The sequence below is a fragment of the Fringilla coelebs genome (assembly GCF_963513975.1).
Source record: "Fringilla coelebs genome assembly, chromosome: 1".
NCBI lineage: Eukaryota > Metazoa > Chordata > Aves > Passeriformes > Fringillidae > Fringilla > Fringilla coelebs.
Window position 1 is genome coordinate 141,582,620 of NC_140028.1, and position 22,581 is coordinate 141,605,200.

General features: G+C 36.5%; 1 protein-coding gene across 3 annotated transcripts in view; it reads right to left on the reverse strand.

Moving 5' to 3' along the window:
• Nucleotides 1–669: 669 nt before the first annotated feature.
• PFKP (phosphofructokinase, platelet) overlaps nucleotides 670–22,581 on the reverse strand; it is a 42,538-nt gene continuing 20,626 nt past the window's right edge. Inside the window, exons 6-25 of one of the 3 annotated variants that reach the window (XM_084210618.1) lie at nucleotides 22,465–22,509; nucleotides 22,262–22,370; nucleotides 21,699–21,794; nucleotides 20,890–20,982; nucleotides 20,400–20,525; nucleotides 19,750–19,814; nucleotides 18,976–19,045; nucleotides 16,521–16,667; nucleotides 15,548–15,618; nucleotides 15,004–15,091; nucleotides 13,978–14,130; nucleotides 9,881–9,926; nucleotides 9,314–9,372; nucleotides 8,660–8,812; nucleotides 4,930–5,094; nucleotides 3,850–3,911; nucleotides 3,250–3,361; nucleotides 2,394–2,493; nucleotides 1,668–1,773; nucleotides 670–1,197 (exon numbers count right to left, since the gene is read on the reverse strand). In XM_084210618.1, the coding sequence (XP_084066744.1) occupies nucleotides 1,047–1,197; nucleotides 1,668–1,773; nucleotides 2,394–2,493; nucleotides 3,250–3,361; nucleotides 3,850–3,911; nucleotides 4,930–5,094; nucleotides 8,660–8,812; nucleotides 9,314–9,372; nucleotides 9,881–9,926; nucleotides 13,978–14,130; nucleotides 15,004–15,091; nucleotides 15,548–15,618; nucleotides 16,521–16,667; nucleotides 18,976–19,045; nucleotides 19,750–19,814; nucleotides 20,400–20,525; nucleotides 20,890–20,982; nucleotides 21,699–21,794; nucleotides 22,262–22,370; nucleotides 22,465–22,509 (2,017 nt within the window). In that variant the 3' untranslated portion in view covers nucleotides 670–1,046. The remainder of the gene's footprint in view (nucleotides 1,198–1,667; nucleotides 1,774–2,393; nucleotides 2,494–3,249; nucleotides 3,362–3,849; nucleotides 3,912–4,929; nucleotides 5,095–8,659; nucleotides 8,813–9,313; nucleotides 9,373–9,880; nucleotides 9,927–13,977; nucleotides 14,131–15,003; nucleotides 15,092–15,547; nucleotides 15,619–16,520; nucleotides 16,668–18,975; nucleotides 19,046–19,749; nucleotides 19,815–20,399; nucleotides 20,526–20,889; nucleotides 20,983–21,698; nucleotides 21,795–22,261; nucleotides 22,371–22,464; nucleotides 22,510–22,581) is intronic. The other 2 variants (XM_084210620.1, XM_084210619.1) reach the window with 2 other exon arrangements.

Below are 22,581 nucleotides of genomic sequence, written 5' to 3' on the forward strand. Positions count from 1 at the left end.
ATGTCTGCTGTTGGATATATAAAGAGCTGTCTCTTATACTGACAGATTTCATTCTGTGGTGTGGTAGTTCCAGCTGTCTTTGCATAAGCCACCTCCAGCCTGAGCAGCCTGTAACAGTACATTCCACCAAGCTGAGTCTGCAGTGCACTGGGAAAATCCCTAATCAATCAGAAGAGTCTAATTTGCATAAAGTTCAGTTTAGCTTGACGGTTTGGGCAACGTTCAGTCAGGTTTTAGTATGCCATGATTTAGTATTTACCTTGTTGTCATGGTCCAGTTAACACAAAATAGCATGAGAAAACATTTTTGGCTGTTTTCAGCCTCTTTACCCTTTCTGATCTTAGCCTTAAAGAAGCTCTGAGAAAAAGGAAACATGAAGCAAGGGCCAGGTTACACCCTTAAAAATCTCACCTTGCTAAAGCTGTTCTTCCCCACTCCCAACCCCAAGAACTAGTTTTATCTTTCCTGTACAAGGGGAAATTATTCCAACTCCTAGCCTGATCCTGAAGCAGCAATGAAAAAACACTTGCCCTGGTGTGACTGACTACTTCCTACAGAGCTGAGGAAGGAAAAGGGGAGTTTCTTTTTCCTTCACTGGAGTCTATAGAGAATCTGTCAAGTGCTATTCCCCCAGCTGTTTAAAAGCAAGTGAACACACATGTGTGATGTTTGCAACAGTATTTTATTTCACTTCAGAAACATTAAGCACATCCTGTAACTCAACACAAGAACTAGCCATCTACACTTATTTTTGGGTGTAAGTACTCTGAAACAAAGTGCAGTAGATGAGTAACTTACGGAGTGCATAGAACGGTGTTGCACTTGCTTGTTAAGGGGCAGTATCAGTACTGGTGTTTTCCATTAGATGCAAGGGTTTGTTTCAAATATAACACACAAACAGGACAAAATCTGTGTGACAGCTGAACATCTTGTTTCACATAAAGTGCTGGAACAATAATTTAAATGTTACAAAACAAAGCTTTAACAATTCTAAAGCATTGTTACTCACAATGTGCATCTATGACAATAATCTAAATGTGGTGTGTTTAGATGGCTCCGCTCTCAGCTTCCTTTGGGAGCATGGCCACGTGTTCCAGCTGGCCTGAGTCTGACACGTCGTAGCTGGTCTTGTACTTGGCCAGGATCTTCATCAGCGGTCGCAGCTTCAGCCACCACTGCTCCTTGGGAATCCTGTGTCTGGGGGGGAAACAGGGAGGTGAAATATATGGGGTAAGGCAAACACCTTCCTTAGGAATGGAATCAGGCATTGACTGTCATGGGGGGATGTAAAACACTGACACAAAATGAGAAGAATCAAGGACAGAATCCCAAAGAAAGGAACAGGTCTTACTGCAAGATGTTAAGCATAATACCAGATTTGGCACAAAAATGCTGCCCCACTGAACTGAAACAGAAGTAATTCTAGGCATTAAAGCAAAGGAATCACATGGAAGTTACTTAACAGGACAGCAGTCCCAGACTTCACCTCGAGACTTTCAAGTGTAAGGAGGATGAAGTAAAAATAGAAAGGCAAGAGGGAAGTGAACAATCCAAGGGGATCTGGCAAAAGTCAGGCCCAAGGCAAAAGCAGTAAGGCATTGGGAAGTGTTTGAAGTGGTGCAAGGCAGGCTGTATGAGGTGTTTACCACCAGGCACTGCATACGTACACAAAGTCTGTTTCACTCTTCAGCTCAGCCACGGGTTGGAAAACAAGGTTGCGTCTCCGCATTCCCAGCAAACAGACTGAGTCATCGGTATTGGCAAATACTTTTCCTAAAAAGAATGAAGTAATTCAGCATCTTTCTTACAAGTATAAGAGCAAATACCACTTTTCTGTAATTAAACGAAACAAAAAACTTACAGTAGCCTCATTTCAGCTACTAATTATTTAATAGATTGATATAACATCAAATTAGTGCTTTAATAGGATTAGTTCTTCACTTTTTAGCTTAACTTTGGTGATTAGCAATGAAATAACAGTGCAGTTAAACAACAAAATGATTGAATTTTAGCATCCAGTTTTAGATCAGATTTACAATAATTCTCAAAGACTAAATATTACCTCCTTCTGTCTCCCATGAAGGCAGCATGAAACAAAAAAGAACAAATGTAACTATACAAGCATCAATTCTTGCATGCATGAAAACCTTCCATCACACTGGCTATTTTGTTTAAGAGGATGATGAAACAACTATCTGAATTACTGACCTCGCTCAAGTGGAAATGCTCATACAGCAAGAAGCACAGCAAGGCACTACTGAATAATAAAAATACCAAGATGGGAAGAAGTATGTTGACTAACAAATAATCATATGTTTGCAAAGTGGAGGAGTCTTACATACTGACAGACAGTCAAAGACAGTAACAAGAGACTGCACCAAACATTTCTGCACCTTTCCGGTAGGTTTCCTTCAGTTTTTTGGAGATCCACTGCATAGCTTTTGCTGAAATTTTTGTCCCGAAATTTCTATCAAATGGTGAAGGTGCTCCACCCTGTGCGAAAATTGAATTCTGGGTTAGCTTATCAAAGCAGGATTAGTGTTTGTTTTAGCAGTTATCTCTGCTAATGGCCTGCTCTACCTCTTATTTCCATTTCCCCCAATTAGAAAAACAAACCAAAAGCCCCACCCCATTAGTCAGTCTAAGGTGTTTTAAAATTTGTGTTCAGCACCTGTGGAATTCCCACAGGATCAACACTATTTCTCATTTAGAAGAATGGAGCAGACTGTGCATTTTCCTCCAGGTCAGCCTTGGTGATAAGTGTAGCCAAATCAGGAACTCCCTTTGCCCACCACCCAGCTGCACAGTGAGATAAAGCCATGCAGACAACACAGGCCAAAGGAGTAGCTCATTCCTGTCTCTTCCACAAAAACACCCATCTGCATAGATTTTCTTAATGAAATCTCTGCTCTTCAAGAGGCAGAGACATTATGGATGGGCAGATAATTGTATTATGAAGAAGGTATTACAATTAAATATAACACAAAAAGTAGATTTGTTTATTAATATAGACAGAAGAGGAATAAAAATGAAATTCATAAAGAATCTAATGTGTTTTTCCTAGATTTTTTAAAAGGGTTTGCAATAAAACCCGATGCTAAAAAATTCTTCTGAGTTGCCGACAAACAAAAATCCACATTTTTTTCCCTTAATCTTGAGTCAGACTTGTTTCAAATGCTTGAATAGTGTAGTGTATATACTTTGTGCATACAAAGTTAGTGCTGTCTGTAACTGTAGGGTTGTATTTACCTGCTGCATATGGCCCAATACATTTTTTCGACAGTCAAACACTCCTTTTCCTTCTTCAGAATACAGCTGATAAATGAAATCAGTTGTGTAGTTCTCATTGCAATTCTCATTTCTGTAACAATTAAGGCCAGATAGTTAGCACTGGATGTCTTTGCAGCTACTGAATCACAAGTCTTCTCCCTTTTCTTGATAGCAGTAATCCTGGCTGGGACATTTTCATCTGATCACATACACTCACTTTTATGTAACAGGCTCATGATTTTTAGGGTTTTTACAGTAAGGGGCACAGTGTGACACACTACCTTTAGTAAGAAGGAATCTGGAATAAAAGACAAACCCAATGAGAAAACAGACTGAAAATAGGATGAAGTATTAGACTGCAGAGCAAATATATTTACACAGAAAGAAGTTTTAGACTTGCACTTCCAGACAGGTCCCATACAGGTTGCCTTTTGGAACAATAGCTTTTCTAAAAATTTCAAGTTAAAGAAATAATCGGGGAATATAGACTTAGAGTGTCCTTCCAAATGGCCAAGCAGCCTACCTGGTTGGGAATGCTCAGTATCACTGATGCCATCTATTACAACCACTTTTACTTACCTCAGCACTAGACCACGCTGGATACTGGTTTTCATTTTTTCAGTCAAGTGTTCCACATTAGCCTAGAAACAAAAGTATTCTTAAAGATCCATACAGAACTCTGTATCTGAAACAACTTTAATGAGCCTACATTTCCTGAGAACTTCTGTTGAATATTCCACATAAAACATTATGTGCAAATTGAAATTATCAAGATTTTTGGAGATGAAGGATAACATGCTGTGTATGGCAATTCAACTTGGGTTAAAACTAACATCTTTCTCTACATCAGAAGTAACAGATTTTATTAAATCAAAGGAAGTTTTTATGTTCTATATTGGTACAGCATCCAGCTTGATATACATAAAAATACACAAATTGCCACCGAAGTTTACAGCCTGCTCTTACTTCCAGTCCTGCCAGCAACTGCATGGGGATAAGTTCTGGTTCATTTCACATGTCTGTGCTTCTCAGGAAATTTCTCTATCCTTTTAGCTTTGTGTTTGTCCATGACTGCAGCTAGCACTAACCATCTCAGAAGTGTAAAGTCCTCACAGCAGACAAGTTCCATATCAGCTTGTGTATGTACTACACCATAATCCATAATCCTTAAAGCCTGGAGGCTTTATTTTAGCAACACTTCCAGACATGCTCTGAATAGCTGTGGTAACAGAGTAAGTATCTAATAAACCTGACATACGGGTCAGTTCTTGTCCTGCAAAGCCTTTAAATACAACTCTGCCAATAATGAAAAAATACTGTTCTCTTGGGTTTTGGCTTTATTTTAAAACTACACAGGTCTGTTCAATTAATTTAAATTTCAATCAGAAGACTAAAAATGAAACAATTAATCTAGTAGTGCTTAATGGCCAATACAATTATTTTTGTCATTTTACTGAACTTGGGTGTCAACAGTGATTGTGTCTACACTCCTTTATATAATGTTATGGCAAAGGAACTGGCATGAGAAGCCAGATTTTAGGTCCAACCTCAGCTGTTTCTTTCTTTCATAAGCCATCTACTTCAAGTATACACATTATGTATCAACACACGTACAACAGCTTTAGATCTATTGAAGAATGAGCAAAAGGTGCTGAATACCTGGAGCTCTCTGATATCAAACTGCTCTTCGAAGATGTAAGCAGCATCAGCTCCTGCTGCCAGGGCCCCCATGTTGGCCAGGTAGCCGCAGTAGCCGCCCATGGTCTCGATGATGAACACGCGGCGCTTGGTGCCGCTGGCCGACTGCTTGATGCGGTCACACGTCTGCTCAGAGACACCACAGCCTGAGTATGCACTACAACCCCTCATTGCTTACGTTTTTGTATGTCATGCAACTTTGTGTCACCTACTGGTAACAAAAAAGTTAAAAATAAAGCATTTATAAAGAATGAATCTTTAAATAATTCTGAAACAGTATAGCCCATGTAATTATAATAATTATCCAATAAAGGATTTCTTAGAAATCATATATTTTTATTTCTACCAGGGTAGAAATAAAATGTTCTTCTACTAGCAATTCTTAACATCTCCTTGCTTCCTGCAAATACCAAAACTAGCGTTTGTTTTGGTTTGTAGTGGCATTAACCAGTTGTGTGTCTGTGTTTTCTAACACAGATACAAGTAGATATAATGAAGCTTTTTCAAGTTGTGGCATGAATAAACTTCTCTTCTTTAACTCTATTCATTACTTGAGCTTACTTCTTCTTAGTATTGACTGCATTTCCATCTATACTGAACTTCTTAAATCCTGAGCATGAACCGCCCAATTACTTTCCAGTAATGATTTCCACATACATATAATTCTTTCAAGCACTACTGGTGCATGCTTTAAAATGCTTTGGTTTTTTACTAACAGGTACATAGTTACTGTAACAAGACTGAAACCTCTGCTGAACGTTCTCTACAGAGAGATCTGTTACTTACATGAAGTCAGCTAACACCAATATTTATTAGAGCTGCCCAAGAGAAGCGGAAAGTAACAAAGACAGAGGCAATCTCCAGTGTAGCAAGACCTAGGAATCTTAGGAAAACATTGTAACTCATGAAAATGCAGAAACCTAGTTTAACATCCACCTTAAGGTTTTAGTAACACTCAAGAATCTATTTGACAAACTCACCTCCAGGAATTAATTTTTCTACCATTTGAAGTTATTTTAAAGTTGTTGATTAATTTATCTTCCTTTCAGAAAGCAAGTCAGAGAAATAAAGAGGCCCTATTTTCTTCTTTGTCTTAGAAACAAATAAATAAATAAGATATATCACACTTTGTGAGAGGAAGAATTTTGTGAAATTGATGTAGTGTCCCAACACTAGTTCTGTTTAATAAAAATGGAAATGAAAGTACCTGGAAAGTTTGTCATCTTGCAACCTGAATTATGGTAACATGAAAAAATCCCCATGACTTACTGATTTTTTGAATGAGTAACTATAGGTGCTGCAATATTTGAGGTATTTCTAGTTCAGAGATTTTTAAAACCAGAACTTCATTCAGCTAACTGAAAATACTACTACAATCTGAAATTCAGATTGTGGGCAATATGGCTCTTAAAACCATACCTAACACATCACAGAACAAATCATTACCTGATATATGAGAAAACTTAATATAAAAACTCTAGAACTTCTAACATAATACAGTTTAAAGCATTTAAAGACTAAGATCAGTGTATGCATGTATTAAGGTCAAGCTAGCAAAAGATACATGCAATTTAATTTATACATATTTTGTGTATTTGCATGTTATGTGCTTACACACAAAAGTGCAGCATTCACATGAATTTATTCAGAATATGGGTATTCTGTTATCCCAAGCAGAGAAGTATTTCCATAAAAAACTATATCACGAAAGTCTGTGTTGACTTTCTGTCAGTTTTTCAAAATGACACTTTTACTTACGTGTCTTGGGTTTTACAGTGCCACCAAGCACTTTACTTTCTCCTTGCAGACATTGTTTCATGAAAATTTTTGCAGAATACTGTAGCACTGGAGCAATTTAACTCATTTTTTAAAGAGCTGCCTGAAACTGGATAGGTACTACGTGTTTAACTTGCATTGTAAAACAATCTTTGTCTTTAGACAATAAAAATACATGTGAAGATTCCCACAGTTTTGAGAGACTTCAAATATCTGTAAACCCCAAGATTTATAAAAAGATTTTCCACCTGCTGGCAGGAGAATGAAATTTTCTGCCTTTTGAGAATCTCCAAGTACTAAGCAAGGAGGCAAATCAGTCATTGCCTATGGGACTAATCACTAGAAATCTACTTAGAAGGGTTTCTATCCTTGACCCTACAAGAAAATGAGTACAAACTTTCTACTACTCTTGCTTTCTTAGAATTACTGTGACAGAAATACCCAAATATGAAATTGGCACAGGTAGACTTAAATGAATTATTAATTCATTACAGGCTGGAAAAGCCAAACCTCAAATGCCTGGTGCAGGTTTCAGACATCATAAACAAGGCATGAGAACTCTTTTTGGAATTCTATTGCTAGTTGAGCTTTCATGTGAACTGACCCAGCTTAATGAGAAATCCTACTGTTTGAGACACCAAATCAAGTGTTCTGCTATTAGCATTAACTAAACATCCTAATGACAATAAAATTCAAATGATGCAGCCTTTTTTTTTTTTTTTTTTACAGAAAGCATCACTGGTATCTATACAAACTGTAATTAAATTAGTACCAAAAACAATTACATAAGAGGAAGCACTATATGCAATCATCTGTTGCCCCATTGTGTTTCCAAAGTTACCACTTTTGAAGGTGCATCATTCACAATTATAAGACTTAGCTACTTCTATAGAGGCCAAGGGGGAAAAAAGCTAAAGGAGTGGTAAAGTACCCTCCATGTCCTGCCTCTGAACATTGCTACATGATGAGCCCACACAACTCCTTAGGACATCTCAGCTCGGGGATGCTGCACTGCAGCTCCCAAAGGCCAGGCCACCCTGTTTTCTGCCACAGCTCTTCCAGTCATCTACTGAGCTTTTTCACTCGCTGTGTAAGAACACTGTATAAAGCAGAAAAACAAACCTGCCTTTCCCAACCCCCTGGATCTGTAGTCTTGATTTTACTTTCTTGGCCCAATTACTTCATGATTAGTTATTCGGCTTGCTATTGATGGGTTTGATAAAACTGAGAGCTGGTAAGATTTACTCCTTTGTTTGCCTTACATCTCAGCTCAGTTCCCTTTGCTGTGTCTTAAGCAGAGTAAATAGGACTGAAAGAGCTCATGAAACACTTGTATCCAAGGGAAAAACTACGGTAGACTAAAAATAGAACACTGATTGTTCTGACCCTGCACTGTTTAGCTGAACATCAGTGACAGACTTAACTGCTTATACTATCCATGCATTTATATGCACTTAATGTATGTTAAGTCTAATGGAGTCTACGGGATTATTCATGTGTTTAGTGTTAATCATGTACTTAAAATGCTCTACTGCACTGAGCTCAGTCAATAGTTCATCCAACAAATGGGGCATTTATTTATAAAATATGTGCTTTCTTCTTTTACCTAAGTAATATGTAAAAATTAGATAAAAATTAGATTGAAGAAAGCAAAATATTTGATTCTCAGTAAAAGCAAATACCCTAAGCACTAATGCAGGAGTCTTGAAGAACTAAAGAGATTATCCAAAAATTAAGCCTTTAACATAATATTATTCTAAGGTTAATCTTTAATCAGTCTTGGAAAACTGAACTATTAACCATTAAAAAACACAAGTAACTGAGTTATTAAAGAAAACCAGACATTTCAAAGTCTTTAAGTATTCTCATCTTATGCATTTTATCATCTTAACTTCTAAAAGATATGCAGTCTTACCTCCACAACAGCATTCAAGGCAGTGTCAGTACCAAGGCTATAGTCTGTGCCTGGCACATTGTTGCTAATAGTAGCAGGCAACACACACATAGGAACGCTAAACTCCTCAAAGCTGGCACGCGCCTCGTAGAGCTGCACACAACTTTCAAAGGCCTGAAGCAGTGGTACAAGTGTGAGTGAAACATTCCTTGTCTTTGGACTGCTCTGCTAATGACTCCTGGCATGTGATGGTAAATGTGGCTGTCCATTGGCCCAAATAAATACAATTGGTGAAATTATTTGGGGGGGTGAAAACATCCTGTACATACCACAACAGTGCACTGGGGTTGCATTGGCACAATGCTCTTTGAAGAAATGCAGAGGATTAGTACAAGTTAGTACAGACTGAAGGTGAAGTGTGCACAGCAGAGAGGCTTGAAGCAGCTGGGTAGGAAAGGATAGCAAAAAGCTAGACTGGAAATCATTCCACAAGAAAGAACTTAAAGAACAGAGTTTGAAACATGCTAAGGAGCTTAAAAAGTTAACTAGTAAAACCCTTGCAACTTGAAGAAAATGCTTAAAGAAAGACACTTTTTAATAAAACTATGTTATCCTAGAAAGTCAAGACACATCTATTTCCACCAAGAGAAAGGAAAAAAAAAAGTTCACCCATGCCTTCAAAGTTTGTATCAACATCACACATCTGCCTCTGTGAACACAGACTGGATGTAGGCCTAGAAAAATCCAGGAATATATGCACATGGATGGGTTAATAAAGTTTGCAAGTATAGTCCAAGGATTCTTTGAAAAGCAGTTTTAGGTTCTTGGAAAGACTCCAAACTCTGCAAAATATATTATCATGTCAAAAGGATTAGGTGCTCCTAGTGGATGTCAAAATAAATGTTAAGATTTTGCAGCTGTTTTAAGTAAATATACATTACATTACTCCAATTATTTCTAATCTAAACTCATCAGCATCTCTCATGAAATGTGGCAATTTTTCAAACTGCCTGTGTTGGCTCTCCACCAGAAAGCCTGATTATGTAGTACATGGTGTTTTCATGTCTTTCTCCCAGAAACTGATGTTCACAGAAGTCTCATTTTCTTGATTTCTCAAATTGGTTCAGAGAAGCCAATTACTGCAGATCAAAATTAGATACCTCTTGAGATATCTCCAGGCATATCTGCATAGTGACTGGCCTAAGGAAAAACTTAGAAGAAAATTATGGGTAAATCCCCTACCTGTGAGAGTTCTCCTTCTGAGCTTTTGTCCTAGACAGAGCAGATCCTGTTCAGTGAGAAGACAGGATATTTATGGCTGTAGGTGCATAAATGCAAACTGACTTTCTAAAAAACCTCTCTCTTTTCACTGTTTTGCAAATGAAACAGCTCAGTGCTATTCTTTCAGTTTGAAGTTAAAACACAGCCTAAAAGATGGCACTTTCAGACCCAAAGAGCTCAGCAGTACAGCCAGGAGCAACAAACAGGAGGGGTTTATTTGGGATTTGATTTTTGAGTGGCTGAGACTTTACTTAGGAAATTTCAGTAATTTCCTGGCCCAGGCTGCTTGGAACTTTTATTTCTATTAAAAGAATAAAGACATACAAAATAACAGTGGTTTGGTAAACCACACAGCTTCCTGGAGATCTGCAGAACATGAGTTTCTCTAAGAGGTTTTATATTAAGACTTCTGGAAAAACAAGTCAAAGGGAGATGTAGAGCAATAACTAACATAACTGGTTAGTCTGTATTTATGGTATGCTAAGATGCAGTTATGATATGTTTTACTTGCATTAAATATTGCCATTTTATTTAATGCAAGTGATTTCAGCCAACATATCCAATGACTGTACCTTCACCAAGCACGAGCATTAGGTGATTATATGCAACATCTTTGCATCACTGTGGCAAAACATGAAAATGCTTTTAATATATGGTCACTTAATTATAAAGGGTAAATACCCTTATAAATAATTATAAGGGTAAATAAGATCAATGGTTTTAGCAACTGCTATGCTAGTATTTTTTTTTTAATTACTACAGTAAGGCCGTAGAGGGATACTGCACTATGTTAATAAAATGGTTTAATAATTTCCTACCCTTTTACTGGATTTGTGTTACTAAAAACGTTGTTGCCATAACCAACATAACCAAGGATGCTTTATAAAAATTCTGCAGCCAAGAAAAGACTACTGTTTGTTGACTTTAAGATGATCTAAATACAAATGGCCACTGAAGAGAACGGAGTTATTGCCCTTACTCCACATCAGCTGTTACTAGGACTGAAGGAGATGAAAAATTAACAGGTTAGCTAGTGGCCAAGGCTAATTTTCAGCTTCCTGGTACAGAATAATGTGGAGCCACACACGCCACTGGGAGGGTACAGGCATCTGTTTTCCACAGGAAATGTGTGGAGACTGCCTTAAGGTATCTGACTGTAGCTTTTCTCTGTTCCTCAGGGAATGCTGGTTTTTTTTCCCCCCCCACAAAACCAAATCATCAGTCTGTACCCCCTTTTCCCTTGGTGAAAAGAAAGGTGAGATTGTCAAAGAAATACAGTATAAAGTTTTAGCTTCTCCCTTTTTCAGATTTCATTATTCTCATCAAGCTGATACCATTCCTTTTATTTCATAGTTGTCACATTCCTGAGGTCTGACGTCTAAAATTACATCCTATTCATTTCATTGAATTAGCAACATACTTGAAAATATAAATATTTTTATTATAATAGTTATTTTAGTGATGCTTCATTTAATAGAAAATTTGAAATTCATGTTCTTATCCTGCAGTCCTACAAGGACAACTTCTTATGCCTATATAGATCAGCCTTAAGCACATCCTTCTCAGGTAGAAACATCCAGCTTTTCCCAGGTACTTTATGTTGTCATTAGCAGTTTTTCTAATATTCTGAAAAGTGAAGTGAAAAATACAGTTTATCATAAATTTAAAACACTATTCAAAAGATGAATCAAATTTGAAGCCAAGATTTTAAAAAAGAAGTGGAAAAAATTGAACATTTCAGAAGGGTCCCCATGATCAGTTATGGAAGCTAAAGTAGTTACTGAGAAATGTTTATGCCTTTGTGAGGAGCACACTCTTTGCTAATCTCTCATTCAAAAGTTATGTATCTGTTAAGTCTGGTTTTTTGTTTTTCTTTTTAAATGCAGAATTTTATCAGCCAATGTTTCATCATACTATTTACACTTGACAAGTTAAAACAACTGACAAGTGCCTCATGATGCCAAAGACCAACAATCCCTGATTACCAGCACAATTGTACTTACCTGACTAGAGGTAGGCAAGATCACACAAGTAAGAACTGTACCACAGAAACACCAAGTGTGATGACACCTTGGTGTTCAGGCAGCACTGAAAAACTGAGCACTTCTGGTGCTCTGACAGCACTGTAAACTATGATGCATTTATTGACCTAACTGCAGTAACAGGAATAAAACCTATTGATAAATTAATAAAATGGATGTTCATGTCCACCTCCTACTTTTGTTCACCACAGTCAATTGTATGACATGTACTGAGCTTATCTGGTCACATTTAACAGGGGCACAGTTGCTACTGCACCTGATTTGAGCATGGCACAAGAATGAAAGGATGTATTTTTCACTGGGAGTTTTTGTGAATCATGTTCAAACAATCAGAGCAAAAACCAAAAACTAAAAAGATGTTTTCCGAACGCAAAAGTCTGCTCCCTCCAAAAAAAAAAAAAAAAAAAGAAAAGAAAAAAGAAAAATCAACCCAAATTTAATTTACCACTCAACTGAATATAAATCTTGCAAAGCCATTACTTTTCATATTTAATCCAGAGAAAAATCTAGGCAAAATTAAATGCAAAACAACCAGAAGAAAGCCATTAGCAAAAAAAATATAAAAACTTTTGAAAAGTTCTCAACTATTGCATTGAAAATACAAACATTTTATCTAATGAAGGCAAATGACACCTAGAAACCTAAATAGAAAAGCAAACCACAGCAACACAGACTGACTGACTACTATATAGCCCCTTTGCATGAAATAACCTATAAAAAGAAGTCAGTTTGGTTAACAAAGTTTATGAAGAAAAGAAAAGAGGGAAAGCAGATGTTTTGCACAATCACTTTACTCACCTTAGTTCATGATCAGTCATTTTGGACAGATATTTTTATTTACCAGAACTGGAAACAACATCAAGTTGTTTGATATATAACCCAAGTTGTCAATAAACAATTAATTCAGTGAATTTTAGTTAGCTTACAGTCTTATTCAAGGCAATACTTCAGGAAACTGATATTTCCTAACAGAAGGGTTTCTTTTGATGAAGTTAAAATTATTTATGTTGGAATGGTGGAAAAAAAAAACTATGGTAGTGCATTCAAAGTTGGTGGCATCTGAAGAATCCTTGAATTTAAAAAGCTATAATGATTAAAATTTTCAAATAAATTTAAGTGATAAGAGAACTGTCATTTACTTTTCAAAAGCAACTTGAAACTCTTTTTGTCCAACTGACTAAGCTTTCTGTTTACTGAAATTAGTGTTAGAGAACTGAGGAATGGCTGGGGTTGGAAGGGACCTCTGGACGTCATGCGGTCCAACCCCCTGCCAAGGCAGGAGCACCTAAGCAAGTGACACTGGAACAATCCAGTGGGGAGGGTTTGGATTATCTCCACAGAGATATCCACAGATATCTGCACTACCTCCCTGGGCAGCTTTCTCCAGTGCTCTATCACATTTGAAGTAGGGAAGCTTTTTCCTCATGAGACATTAAACATTCAATTTTTTACTTTATGTTGTACTACTGGATTTGAATTTTTAAAAATTACTTAACATGTCTCAACTCTTTTTATTAAATCTGTTATTGGGAGAATAAATGTAATGTGCATTATTGAGAAATATGGATTTTACATATTCTCATAGAAGAGTGAAGATGTTACATAACTAAGAATCTCTTTCTCAACAGAGCAACTTTTCTTCAGTGTTTGCTGCAGCTGGGTATACTACAACTCTATATATTATGAACAGGGATTTTTTTCCCCTCTACAGTGCAAATGATATCCAAGTCTCAGCTTTAGTTTTCTTTTTTTCTTATAAAACAACAGATGCCATCTTATCTTGCACTTCAAAAATTTAGGGGTCATTGTAGTTTCAGCAGAAACTAAATGGAAGCATTTGGGATCCTAGACTTTCTCTTTTCTAAAGTGGTACCATGACTGTGACTCCATCAAGTAATTATAATTCCCCAGATCACATTTCTCAAGTTCTGGTCTACAAAAATATCCAGTAGTAGCCAATAGAGTAAGTTTAAACAACTGCTTTGTTAGTATATGCACACACCAGAGCAGACTTACATCAGTTATAGTGTTCAGAGCAGTATCTGCACCAATGCTGAAATCTGAACCCGGTACATTGTTAGATACAGTTGCAGGAACCATAACCATTGGAACACAGAATTCGTCATATTTCTCCCGGGCTGCTGACAATTCCAGAAGTCCAAGGTAAGCCTGTTGGGCACAGGCATCAGGTAAAAAATTAGCATGAATAAAGGAAGGGCAGAGTTGGGAGTGACAAAATGAGAAGGGCCACAGGGGAAGCCATTTCTACCACAGCACACTTCAGCAAGTCAGAGCGCTAAGGAACAACTAAAATCTAATACAGACAAAAAAGAAAGCATTAGAAACAGGCATTTATTTGAAAACAATAAACAGAGCATATGTTCTCTTGAAAATGAATAATTTAGGCACAGAAAGTTGGTTTTCAACAAAACAAACTAGTTCCCCAATCTTCAGGTACTGTTACTCCTGATTTAAATATCTTAATATTCCTGAACTACGGTCATAGCTAGCAGCTTGGACAAAAAAGGAAGATATGTTCTTTACCAAAAAGCAATGAGCACATTATTCTCTGCAAGGAGTAGGCAAAATACTTTCCTGAATCAAAATTTCCAAAATTAATTGTTTTTTAGAACAAAGCAAACATGAAATACAGGGAAAAAAATACTTCTCTAGATCCATTACAGATTTTTGTCATGCACTATGTGAGAGGAGTGGCTTAAATAAGGAGCCATAGTGCAATTTCTACTGAGTCAAGAACTTCTGCAAGAATATTCTAAGTGTTGATACAGTATAAAAAAATCTATAACACTATCTCATTTATCCATTTTGCACATCTGTTTAGCAGTTCTAGTCACTCGAATGCCTGCTTTCCAGAGAACCACTGATTGACAACACTTATATTCTAAACACTATCTATGTCGTGTATCAAATACACATAGAACAAAATGCATCTTACATGAAGATTGGGTAAAAATCAAACCAAACTATTAATTTTGTTAGGAATTCTAGTCTACTTAGACATAATTAGATATTTCAGTGTACCTCAAATCCACCAATAACCATAAGGGCGTTAATGTTGTTAGTGCGCATCTGGTCAGCAATCTTCTCCAAATATTTTGCAGGAAGAGTACTAAAAATCATTAAACCAAAAGAAAAATAAAAACAATTTACAGACTTTGAAGCACTAAGAACTCATTACTAAGCTGAAACCATAAAGTCAGCAGGCAACACAATGGCTTTTGTTTTACATATTTATCCATACAAGTAGCTCTTTCGGACAAACAATAAGGACTCATGACAAGTGTAAAGAAACTGCAGGTTTGAAATCCTTTAAAGTGTAAGGACCCCAGGAAATTTTTAAGTTGAGGTCCCAACTCCCACTTTTCAGAGTTGGTTTAGTACTATAAAGATACCCAAGTTGGAACACAAGGATTTGAACAAAAAACCCCAAAAAATCAAAAAACCCAAATGTACAAAAATTGAGGACTTAAAAACACTCTGTGGGAAGAAAAGAACATGGAATCCTACAGTGGTTATATAAAGCACTACAGTTCATCATATCAATTGACAAAAACATTGATGTTACCGTTTTGTACCAAGAATTGATCCTCCTTGACCAGTCCAGCCTCCAACATCTCCCCAGGAAATTTCCTTTATCTTTGAATAAAAGTAAAAATGGAGATTTTGTTAAGTGATTATCCAATTACTTCTCTAGAGTTGTAGCAAACAGGTACTACTTCATGAAAAGCTGTTGGAAGAACTTGCTGGACACTGATATCACTAAAACTAAATGAGGCCAAGGAAGAAAACAGCATCAAGAGTTTAACTCTATTTCTCTTGAATTACTACAATCCCTTTTGGTGACCCTGGATACTCTAATTGCTTTGTTGCCTTGCATTAGGCTGCAAGTCCTTTCCATTCTTCTTCCAGACCAAGATGAGCCCTGTCTCTGTGTTTCATATCTCAATCCTATTTTCACAGCCTCTCCTTCTGAATGTGAAGCAAAAAAAATCTAAAGTTGGGTCTTTGATGTAAGTTTTGGGATCTGTGGCTCCAGCCAGGCACCAAAATTATTAGTCTTGCATTCAGTTCCTCTTCTGTACACCAATCAATGCATAACATTTAAAAACAGGTGAATAGAAGAATCTAACTAACCTAAGGAAAAAAAAGCTTCCTCCCTCAATAAGCACCATTACAAAATTTCTTACAGCCATGGAATACAGGTGCAATAGCTCATTGTTCATAATCAGAGATTATTCTGCTACTCTGTGAAAAAACTTCCATATGCTAAACATTGACCAAAACTCGAAGGCAGGATTCAGATGATTTTGTAGCTCTGCAGCATGTGATTAGCAACACTCAGAATAAATGACTCTGCAGACTTGAATAGTTGAGAAATACATTTACAATCTAGGTTTTATAGATCTTTACGAATAAAAGCACTTTGAGAGCCAATTCCCTCAGCAGTTATGACAGAGCATACCTTCCAAGAACATGAACAAGGGTGGTGGTGTGGGATGGGGTACCTAGCACTAGTAATGCACACACGTGGCACTCACCTTCCCTCTAGCGAACCCTTCAAAACCATCAATGACAGCAAATATTTTGTGACCTTCAGTCATGCCAACTCTCACTGCGGCCCTCACGGCGGCGTTCATTCCAGCTGCAGGGGCACCCACATTTAAAACTGCCACATTAAAATTAGACTGCAAAATAAAAATTATATTTAGTAAGGACTTGGATTTCTACACCATAGTGGATTTGTACATCATATGCAGTTGCTAAATACTGGAACGCAGGGGAAAAAAAATTTCGAATCTCCTAAATATGTTGAAAATTTAAAGTTAACTGCTAGGTGCAGATACATTTACCCACTTGCAGAATATCAAAGAGACAAACAATGTAAGAAAAGAATGCTTGTTTTTAAGTAAGACTTTATCATAATTTCATTTGGTTTACAAGTAAAATTATTCAGGTTTTTAAATTCGAGCCCAGGTTCAAGAAACATGAAATAAAATTACAGAATAGTCTGGGTTGGAAGGACCATAAAGATCTTCTCATTCCAACCCCCTGACACAGGGACACCTTTCACTAGACCAGGCTGCTCAGAGCTCCACCAAACCTGGCCACTGTTACTCAACAGTGCTTTATGCTACTAAAGCAGGAATTTTTTTTTTTTTGCAAACACACCAACAATAGCAAAAGAAAAAAAAATAGGAACTGACTCTAGAACCACAATATTTACATGTGTATCATCAGTACAAGCCAGAGAGGAACAGACAAGTTTTAAAATTTAGCTAATGGCCAGTTTTTTCAAGCAGCTGACAATACATTAGCAAACACAAGCACTCAGCATCTTTCCCAACACTACACATTTTCAGATTGTGGAAGTTTTTTAAAACATTTTTGAATGACAATTATAACAATCTAGTTCTGCAGAAGATGTAGAAGTTACTTAGCTTTATTCTGGAAGATATGAACAACAAAAAAAAAAAAAACCCAAAAAAATAGAACAGTTGTTAAGTAACTCTCATGGAATCTCATCTGATTAAAAACTAAAACAAGCAAACAAAAACAAACAAAAAAACCCAAACTAACAACACCCCCCCACCCCCCCCCCAAAAAAAACCCCACAATAAAAGAGACACAAACCAGAGTATATGTAGGGGGGTTTTTTGGGTTTGGTTTTTTTTTTTTTTTGGTTCTGGTACAGTTGAAGGATTGCAGAAAAATGCAATGTAATCACAAACAGCAAAATATAATGTATGCAGAAGCACTGCTGTAGCAGAGCATTCAGCTGGCTCTTCTGATCTGATCAGCTTAGCTCTTTCCTCAATTCCTGTGACATGCACATTTCATCTACTTTTTAATTCTTATTCAACCTCTTTTACTGAAGGCACACGGATTTGTTAGTATGGTCAAATCTGAGTAGTTAGTAATTACACATGGCCTACATTTTCTTCAAATGCCATTTATCACAGAAGGTATGACAGAACTATTTAAAAAAAATACAAAAGCCCAGTGCTAACAGTCCTGGATTTGCTTTGCTGTATTAAAAAACCCCACCACCCAAACACCTGACCTGCCAAAGAAAATGTTAAATACCCCCTTAAAAAATCCTGAATTCCTCTATCTCTTGAAGGTCAGTCTGAAGTCCTCACTATACAGTCAATGCAATTTTGCTCCTTAATAAGATTGAGAAGCTACCACCAGGAATCATTATTCAAATATTTATTTGGGAAAAAGATTTCTAGAAAGTATAACAGCAACATCATTATGCAAATAAGGTAACAAATGGTCACAAACCACAATTAAAAGAGGAATTAACAAGTGAGATGACATGGTCACCAACTATGATAAAAGAGAATTATTCAATAAACTTCTAATAAAACCAAAAATAAATCCCTTCTAAGATTTGTTTGCACACAAAATTTAGTGTCTGATTCCTAAATAAATCCAAATTTCCTCTTATACAAATCTTAGGAACTATAAAAAAACTTAATGTCCATTTATTTAATTTCAACTGTGCACTATGCAGAGTGACTTATTTCACATAAAAGTGATGGATCTGTTCTCAGTACTGCTTCCCATGAATTCCTGTATTTGCCCTTGCCCTTGAGTGGTTTTACACTTCAAAAGGAAGGTTTAGAATTCTTTTCATATAGAATCCTCCTGTATCTAAAGATTTTCAGAATCTTAATCATGATCTTGAACTATCTCCTCTCCTTCTCTCCATGCTAAGAAAAGGAGGGCGAGACAGTAACTATTAGGACCAAACATTATAACAATTGGGACCAGCTGTACATCCAAGACAGAAGGAAACTGTCTACAGCAATTTTCTAGTTACAATTGTATTTCACTTTAGAAATGTTACTTATTATTAGAATAAACTAGTGTGCTTCAAGCATCTTTATAATATTTACTTTGTAACCTATGCTATAATAGAGGTTTGAAGGGAGTTACTAATAGATCCCAGAAGCAGACATGCATTACACATTCAACAAGCCCCCTTACCTTTGGAAGCTCAGCATCTGGCTTTTTGTGCGACAGTAATTTGTACGTGTTAAGGTTGTTTTCAAAGCTCCTAAACAAATGAGCAAATAAAATAAGCAATTAAAATAGTAAAATTTTAAACTCATAGTTATTTTAAAGGAACATTTGAATCTTCAGAAACATTAAAAAACTGGCATGAAATATTAACACCATTTTAATTGCAAATGGAAAACATGGCAAAAACTGGAAATGACAGAACAATGAAAAATATTCAATTCTTTAAGTTAAGAGTCATAAAATATAAAACAACTAGCAGCTAACAAATTAGTTTTCTAGACTGGGGAGGAAGAGTTTTATTATCAGATCACTTGAAACAGAAATCACTCTCCCTGACAGGACTGAAGAGTACCTCCTCCAACATTACTGCTGGAAAACTACCAACTAGTTACAAACAAGCTCACAGGACTGGCCTCAAATTCATGAATAAGCAAACTTATGGCAGCTACCAGTCAGGTCACACAGCACAGCAGCTTTTTGCTTCGTGACCAGTTAGCCTAGGAACAGCTCCCAGTCTGACACAGCAGAGAATTACAGTTTGCTTTGTTTTGCATGTTCTGGTGCAGGTAAGAATTTCAACTATTCTATTTAGGCAACTCTTCTGTCTCCTCTCATTCTCAAACTCATAAAACCATATAGTTAGTAAAATATTTAAAATAAAATGTCACATGCCAGCATAACAGCAAAGCAACTATGCTTTTCTACAGCAAATAAACTGATATAAGCTATTGGCCATACCTTCCACGAAGCCTCACAGCCTCAAGAAATCTTCCCTCATCCATGGCTTTCTGGACTTCTTGAGTCTTGAAAAAACAAGTTGATTACTCAGTATGTTTAAAAAACACAGGAGTTAAATTATTTAATATATTCCATGTGTTCATAAATATTTCCACAGTGAAAAAAGAAATATTGATAATTCCTCAATTTATGAGCTACCTCCTCTCATAGCATAAATTAGGGTAGAGGAGAAGAAGAAAGTAGAAACAAATATCTAAAGCCTTAATGGGACAAAGAAATCAACGTATCTGTTACGCATTTTCTTCTTTCAGTTTAAGCTGTGCAGTTTTAGTGAAGAAACCTGACTTGTGTATGACATGTAAATGGATGCAAGCATCTGAAGAATTTGTTGTAACAATAAAAACAGAAGATCTGAAATGAAATTTTAGAAAAAATTAAGAAGCTATGTATTTCCTATTCCTTGACAGTTTGCAAATGAATAGTGAATAGTAACACTTAGAGAACATACATGAAATTCATTATTCATTCCCAAATATGGGAAAGTGCTGTTCACATTCCATCAATGTCCTAATAGGAACAGGCAATTATTGTACATAGTAGTCTGTTGTAGTAAATAAATAACATAAACTGGCTTTTTGCCAGAGCCTCACCATCTGCACACACTCCATCAGAGGCAGACGGACAGCCTGATTTCCAGACAGAGACACAACACAGGCAGGGGTATCTGGAGTAGCTTCTAAAAGGGCAAGCACAGCTTCCACACCCATACGACTCGCCTGCAAGTAGAAAACGTTTGAGTGCTCAAGCAAGCACTGAAATGCACAAGGCCTCCAATCAGAGAAATGGTCCTGATTTCTCTGTAAGTCAAGCTGACACAAATCACTCCTTGGTAAGGTGAGAAAGTCGTGGGCTGTTTACACCCATAAGTATGGATGATTAAGCTTCACATTTTGATCCTAAGCATAGATTCCTTCACACAAAGTGCTTCACTACTCTGAATTTGAGCAATTAGACAGTTAGTGTGAGGTAACAGTTTGATTTGTCAAGTTAATCAGGTACAGAACCATCCCACCCCCAAATAAATTATAAAATGCAGTTGTCCTATGTGGTGCCATGAGCAGTTATTTGGGGAATACTCACAAGAATTCTGTCAAAAGCTGAAGGGGTTCCACCTCTTTGCACATGGCCCAGGATGGTTACCCGAGTGTCAAAACCAAGCCTCTGAACCACAAGCTGCATAGAATTTCAAAATACAGTGGGTTTATCATTATCATTATTTAGATGTATGTTAGCATCATGTACAACTAACACCACTTAGTGCTAAACGTTACATGATAAAACTGCAATTCTGAATGAAATCAAAGGTTTCTCTAAAACTGACAGCTATGGAAAACAGAACTTCATGGTCACAGGACAGATAAACCCAAAATATCATAGCTCCTTTCCACCAATGACTTTTTCCCAATTTATTTCTTAATGACCCCTTAAAAAAAAAAAAAGGCAGAAAAATTCAGCTTAAAAATTTTCTTAATTTTAAACACCAATGAAATTTTTAGCAAAGCCACCATTTGGACAAGACTTTGTCCAAAGCACACAGTATTAGTTCACTGTGAGACAGACCAATATTAAAAATTTTACAAGACATAAAAAGTAGAATAGGATTATAGAGGTTTGAGCTGATTTCAAGCTATCAATGAACTAATCCATGAAGCAGATGCTTTTGAACTGCTGTGTTGTACTACAAGAAGAAAAGGTTCCAATTAAATGCCACTGAAAACACTGCCCTTTAATTTGACTATGGAATTTTAGATAACAAAGCACAAGCATAAAATACAATGGTGTGACAAACTACCTTAAAGGAACAAAATTACTCTACAGAAATGTTATTGTTAACAATAAGCCCCATCTTATCAACAGAAATCTGGTATCATAGGGATGTTGACACTTACATCCTTAACCTTCTCTGATGTTATAGGTTTGTTGTGGCAATCAATGGCTCCTTCAGCTACAATAATAATATTCAGCCTTTTCTTTCGTGCACGGTTCTGTAATAAAAACAAAAGCACATTCCTGTAGTTTAAAAAAAAAAAAACAAGAGTAATTTACAACCTAATTTTATAATCATTTGCTCTAGGATTTTTATAATTATTAAGCTGCTAGGATTTGAGGAAACATTTCTTGTATTTGATCACTCATACGTGATGTGTTCTCACACCTTTTACTTTCATACACATCTTTTCACTGATGAAGTAAAATGTCTAACATCAAATTGCTGAGGAAATGCACACATACTGCTTATATAGATACAATTTTATGCAATTCCCAGGGCGGGTCATATGATTCCTCAAAACAATCACAGAGTGCAAGAAAAGAAATTTTCAAGATCACAGAGAACTTTATGTGACACCAAAACCAAAGACTTGCTTAAAGTCCTGATCACACTTTTTAATCCTTGCTTTCAAATAAACATCCACAAAGACGTCAGGGAATCTCAAACACATTAACAAATTACCTCTGAAAGCTTAACACACATTGAATCTTCCCAGCCTTCTTCTGGTGGGTATTCAGGAATAAACACCCAATCTGCACCACAGGCTAAGGCACTAACCAGAGCTAGATAGCTAAAAAATAGAACAAATGATTAAACTTGCATAGTTCAGATTTCTTTCATAATTGTACCTGTACAATTCACAAAATGCTGAAGACAATACATACCCACAGTGTCTCCCCATAACCTCCAGAACAAATGTCCTCTGATGGCTGTCAAAATAAGAAAACAAATTAACTGAACCAAGTATCATGAAACAGCTTGTGTTTACTATGGTTACTGAA